The sequence below is a fragment of the Phymastichus coffea genome, unplaced genomic scaffold (assembly GCF_024137745.1).
Source record: "Phymastichus coffea isolate CEN01 unplaced genomic scaffold, Cenicafe_Pcof_1.1 PCOF00050, whole genome shotgun sequence".
Lineage (NCBI taxonomy): Eukaryota > Metazoa > Arthropoda > Insecta > Hymenoptera > Eulophidae > Phymastichus > Phymastichus coffea.
Window position 1 is genome coordinate 21,289 of NW_026706861.1, and position 5,186 is coordinate 26,474.

At 37.9% G+C, this 5,186-nt stretch overlaps 1 protein-coding gene across 1 annotated transcript; it reads left to right on the forward strand.

The window, feature by feature from the left end:
• The first annotated feature begins 3,482 nt into the window (after positions 1 to 3,482).
• Positions 3,483 to 4,777, forward strand: LOC131665368 (nitric oxide synthase-interacting protein homolog). The gene is made up of 4 exons (XM_058937224.1): positions 3,483 to 3,658; positions 3,910 to 4,428; positions 4,522 to 4,630; positions 4,706 to 4,777. Exons 1-4 carry the CDS (start codon positions 3,483 to 3,485, stop codon positions 4,775 to 4,777), a joined length of 876 nt encoding a protein of 291 aa, XP_058793207.1.
• The last annotated feature ends 409 nt before the right edge of the window (positions 4,778 to 5,186 follow it).

Sequence of the window (5,186 nt, forward strand, 5' to 3'; positions counted from 1 at the left end):
TCACAGATCAAGGACCCCTTTCTCTCTCTTTCTCTCTCACTCTCTGTGCATATACGCAAATAACAGAGGCTAAGTATAGAGAGAAAGGCAGAGAGAAAAAGACAGAGAATGTAATATCGGAATTTCAAGTGGTGAAAAACGACGCCATTAAAGGTCCCATTGAATAGACGCTTTTTCGGAAGTAATAAACGTATGTTCTCACCAAAGGTGTTTTGTAGGGGACGCACGGGACTCGTTTTCTGTAATTTACGTCGACACGAGGTTGTTCGGTGGTGGCTTTGCAATATCCTTTTCCTTCGAAAAGTTCGCTTGAGTTTTCTTGAAAATTCGAGAAAGTCATGGCTTGCCACGGCGACCAATTGAATATTCGAGGAGTTGTCTGTAACATTTCAAGCTCGCATGGGACTTACATGGGCGATCGATCGGCCGGTCGACAATTGTGCAACGAGGCGAGATAAACGTGCGAGGCGCACGGAGCATCGACAAAGGCAACGTACGCGTGCGGCCTTTCGCAAAGAACACGCGACTGTCCGAGGCGTCGGAAAGTTTGTGCAAAAAACAATTGTCGAAACGATGGAGGAGTCTGGTTGCGACAGCAGGCACACGCGAAAAGCTTACCCGATGAAGCCGCCCGCTCTGTTCGCGTTTTAAAAGAGCTCCCGTCGAGCGACGGACGAGCTTTCGAGCTTTTTTTCTCCCGCATGAAAAAGAAAATTCGTAAAAAATCATTAGCCGGACGTCGTACTTTATCTCTGTTCAACCTGCTGCGCTCAGGCCTTATCTTGTCCTTTCGAGTGGACAGTAATTCAAGCCACGTGGCAGATCACGTCGAAAGCCAAACAAGTCGAAGAAGAAGTAGCAATCGCGTCGAGCGCATGTCCAAGGCGTTAACGTAATTCCTCCTCGAATTCGTGAATTCGTATCGACGTTCGTGCGAGGAGGCGTGCGCGCGCGTAGCACTCGACAATGTGGCGAAATACATTGCTGGCGATTTCCAACGTCGAAAATTCAAATGATCGCCGTCGACATGCTCGCCGCGCGACGGATCGGAGGAGTCGCGCATACACGTGTCTATATACGCAAGCAACGTCGGCCACAACGATGATACACGAGACTTTAATGTTTCGCGTAAAATCTGTAATTAGGCGATGTACGCCGATAGTTTTGCGCGGTGATGAATCTTATTATTCTTGCCTGCATACACTTATGCGCGCGCACGTCTCGTTAAGACATATATAGCTCGGGCGAGAGACGAGCTATGTTAATTATTGTTATTATTGTTGTCCAATGGCCGGCTTTTGAAATGGAAATTTCTTTGTGCTTTACTCTCGATCGTAAATTCGTTTCTTACGGCGCTCTCGCTGAGCTTTGACACACTGAAGATGACGACATTTGACTGAAGTCAAACTTCAAAAAACAAGCGCATTTCAAGAAGGATTCGGATACTTTTCGGATTTCTCAGCTGGTGTCATTTGAGGCCACACTTTGCGCTCGTCGAAACGTGAAATCAAATAACAAGCGCTTTCAAATCCATAAGTATTACAGGGCGTCTTTGAAGAATACCGAATCGAATGCTCGTGTTTGCTGGCTAAGATTTCAATTACCGCTAAGTATATCGTTTGCTTTGAGCCACCCGAAGATGCGCGAACACTGAAAGAAAAATGGATTTCCCAGATAGGAGTGTCCAGGGGTCATTTCTGCTTTACGCAATACTGTGAGTCGTAGAAGGGTCAATTGGCCAAATGTCCTTTGAATAACCGTTTTATACTCGGCACCTTACCATGGCCTACTTGTTTGGTCATTCGCGTGTGCGCGCATCCGATGGCAACTCTTCGCAGGACTCCGCGTTCTCTTTTCTTTGTCTTTTATTTTTATTCTGCGTGTTCGGCACTCGAAATTTCGTGGATTACTTACTTTTGACAAGCCACCGAAAGTGGAAATTTCCGTGTCGGCGGAAAGTTTTGCAAAGGAGTTGTTACATAATTTTTTATAATTGCGTTAAAATGCCGATTGAATGAAAAACACTATATTTTATCGATGACAAGTTTAGAAGTTGATTTTAATGTGTGGGTTTCAGTATCTGTGTAATGCACTTTCTGCAATACTTCTGAAAATCCACCCGTTTGGATTTTCTTTTGACGAGATACGAAATAATTTATCTCGGCAAGTCTGAGTCAGGAATAAAGCGACGTCTATTTTGGAATAAAAGGATAGACGCGCACTTCTAAAATTAAAGATCTTACACTTGGTTTACAATGTATTTTCAATCCGACCATATGAATTTCTGAACTTGTTTAGGTTAATTGATTGTTTTGTTCAGATTACGGGCTATATATATAAAGAAACCGGAAATGAGATTTCGGTGGTAACGAAATATACAATAAGTGTGTCATAGGAATTGCCAAGAATATAAACGTCACAATCAGAGTAATTTGATTCGTTGGCCAATGTACGAAAACCATCCAGAGCCGAGAACAATTATATTACAGATTTTCCCGGTCGCCAAACAAGAAAAAATATTACTCGCTGACAAACGTTGAATTTGAAAATCCGCGTAAAAATAAAACTGTAATTTTCTCTCATCTTGCAACGTCTGATTTGTAAGTTGCTGCGCTGCCTCTCAAAGACGATGAAATATCAACTCGAGGACAATTGTCACAACTGCGCGCTGCCCTCTGTCTTTTAGGCAAAAAATTCAAGTAAGTCATCACGTAATTGCCAACCGTGTAATTGCCCCGATGACAATAAGATTCTTAGCTTGAGGCTTAGTGCTATAATATATATATATACCAGTCAATTGAGATATATGTGTTCGGCAATACCTATTACACGAAAAATGACAAGCCAAGCGACCCTCCAAATCAAGAAATACTGCGGCACGTGAAACCATTCATCGACTGGCTTTGTCATCTTTTCCTTTCCATTCGATAAGTTGCTTTTGGAGTCGTCTCATTCATATCACATCCGAATATCTGAAACAAAGCGGGAAACTCAATTTCTTATTTGTAAAGCTGGTTAACTGCACATTTTTACTTCTTCGAATAATGATAATTTATACAAAATCTTTTAATCTATACAAAAATTAATAACAAGCACTGACGTCATCAAACTTCTTATTACGCAGTTGGTTACTCTCGAACCTAATTATATCTTATCGATTATTTTATTTGAGGAGAGTTATTACCGTAACAAAATATAATACATTAACAAAAATATTGTAATGTTTCAAGTACTGCAAAAATTTTACGAACTGTGAATCCATCTTACGGTAATGTTCGAAATTATTCTAGTGATCCGCAAATGTCTATCTTACCGACGTCTGTCTATCTCATATACCGCAAGATGGCGATGTTAGAATGACACCGACGCCGCTTGGGTTTGCTGCATCACTACTGTTTACGTTAATTTCATTTTGGAATTGCAGCAAGCATCATCTCCAAGTGTAATATTTATAATTTAATACTGTGAAATAACGAGAAACTATGACAAGGCACGCTAGAAATTGTACTGCAGGAGCAGTTTACACTTATCACGAGAAGAAAAAGGACGCAGCAGCATCTGGATACGGTACCAATCTTCAGAGAGTGGGCAAAGACTCTTTGAGAGACTTTGATTGTTGTTGTTTGTCTTTGCAGCCCTGTAGGAATCCAGTTATCACGTAAGTTTGCTATTTTTTTATATTTGAGAAATTCAGATATGCCATGCAATGGAAGTTATTTATTTACCTTTTTCATGTCGTTCACAAACATAGTGTATAGGTTATGTCTTGAGATAATACTAAGTACGTGATTTATTCTCTGTACTTTCAAAGGTAGATTATTGTAATGCCATTAAGTGACTAATTTTATGACAATGACTTTTCAAACAATTTATAATGACACTATTTTACGAATGTTTTTATAATTGTAGAAAAGATGGATATCTGTTTGATAAAGAAGCTGTTTTGGAATATGTACTTGCAAAAAAGAAAGAGTACACAAGAAAGTTGAAAGAGTATGAGAAGCAGAAGAAGAAACTTGAAGAAGAATCTCAAGAATTGACTGCAAAAGAGGAACTTACGAAGCTGCAAAATTTCTTGAAAGGTGAAAAAACTATTGTGTTTAAGAAAGATGAAAAGAAAAATGAAGAAGCTGGACCTTCATCTGTATCAAATATGTGCAATGGAAAAGATAAAGAGCTTCCAAGTTTCTGGATTCCATCAAAAACTCCTCAAGCAAAAGAAAAGATAATTGAAAAGCCGGATAAGAATGTTTACTGTCCTGTTAGCGGAAAAATTCTCAAGATAAAAGATCTCATTCCTGTCAAGTTTACTGAAGTTAAAGATCCAGATGATAAAAACTCTCTGATTGTTAAGCAGGCTAGATACATGTGTCCAATTACTCATGATGTTTTGAGTAATAGTACTCCTTGTGCCGTTATTAGAACAACGTAAGATAACTTTTACTTTGGAATGTTCATTTGAAAATAGTTTTTCATTCTGAATTTTATAAATAAAATAAAAAATTGATTATTATTTTGCAGAGGTGATGTAGTCACAATGGAATGTGTGGAGAAAATTATAAAAAAAGACTGGATAAATCCTCTTGACAGTACAAAACTCACAGAAGCTGATATCATTCCATTGCAAAGGGTAATTTTATTTTCCTAATTATAGACAATGTTTTGGCTTAACATAAAAGTAATTAAATAAAATTATACTTTACAGGGTGGTACTGGTTACTCAGCTGCTAATGATAATCTTCAAGGGAAATACGAGAGACCAGTGTTGCAAGCTTAAGTTTCATATTTATTTAAGTTTATGGTTTTTAAATGCTAATGCTACTTTTAGATATACTTATACTTTAAGATATGAAATGGTGAAAATATTTATATCTGATTAAGGATTCATGCAAATCATGCATGCTCGTTGAAAAAAAATTGTGTCGTTTATTTTATTGTGTAAATAATGCATCTACTGTAATTAACTTTTCCTTTGAAATTAAAATGTACATAGCTCTTAACAATAAAAAATCAAAGGAGAGATGTCGAATTTCAATTGATTAAGCACTTTTCAATATCTTACAACCACATTAGATTTAAATATACGATATAAACAATTTACATTTGCGCATAGAAAATTATAAGGAAATTTAAGCTGTGAAAAATATTTGATAATGACTGACTTAGTTTCTATGGGATTTCAAAAT